Here is a 294-nt window from a genome sequence, read left to right as displayed (position 1 = left end):
TCTCCTCCCCTCTCCAGGCCTGTCCGGGAACCCGACCGACCTGGAAAAGAGGCGGCAGGTCTTCGGCCAGAACTTCATTCCTCCCAAAAAGGCCAAGACGTTCCTGCAGTTAGTGTGGGAGGCACTCCAGGACGTCACACTGATCATCTTGGAAATCGCAGCCATAATCTCCTTGGGCCTGTCCTTCTACCACCCTCCGGGTGGTGACAATGAACGTGAGTCCCTGGGGTCCCTGTGGTGCGGTGGGGTGCCTGGTGGGGGGCCGATGCGAGCTGCCATGTCCAGCTGTGTGGG

At 60.9% G+C, this 294-nt stretch overlaps 1 protein-coding gene across 1 annotated transcript in view; it reads left to right on the top strand.

The window, feature by feature from the left end:
• Window positions 1-13: 13 nt before the first annotated feature.
• LOC104166561 (plasma membrane calcium-transporting ATPase 1-like) overlaps window positions 14-294 on the top strand; it is a gene marked incomplete at its 5' end in the record, with an annotated part of 22,023 nt that continues 21,742 nt past the window's right edge. Inside the window, one exon of the mRNA XM_009706531.1 lies at window positions 14-215. Within this exon, the coding sequence (XP_009704833.1) occupies window positions 14-215 (202 nt within the window). The remainder of the gene's footprint in view (window positions 216-294) is intronic.

The sequence above is a fragment of the Cariama cristata genome, unplaced genomic scaffold, assembly GCF_000690535.1.
Source record: "Cariama cristata isolate BGI_N322 unplaced genomic scaffold, ASM69053v1 scaffold10218, whole genome shotgun sequence".
Lineage (NCBI taxonomy): Eukaryota > Metazoa > Chordata > Aves > Cariamiformes > Cariamidae > Cariama > Cariama cristata.
This window is presented reverse-complemented; position numbering and strand designations above follow the sequence as displayed.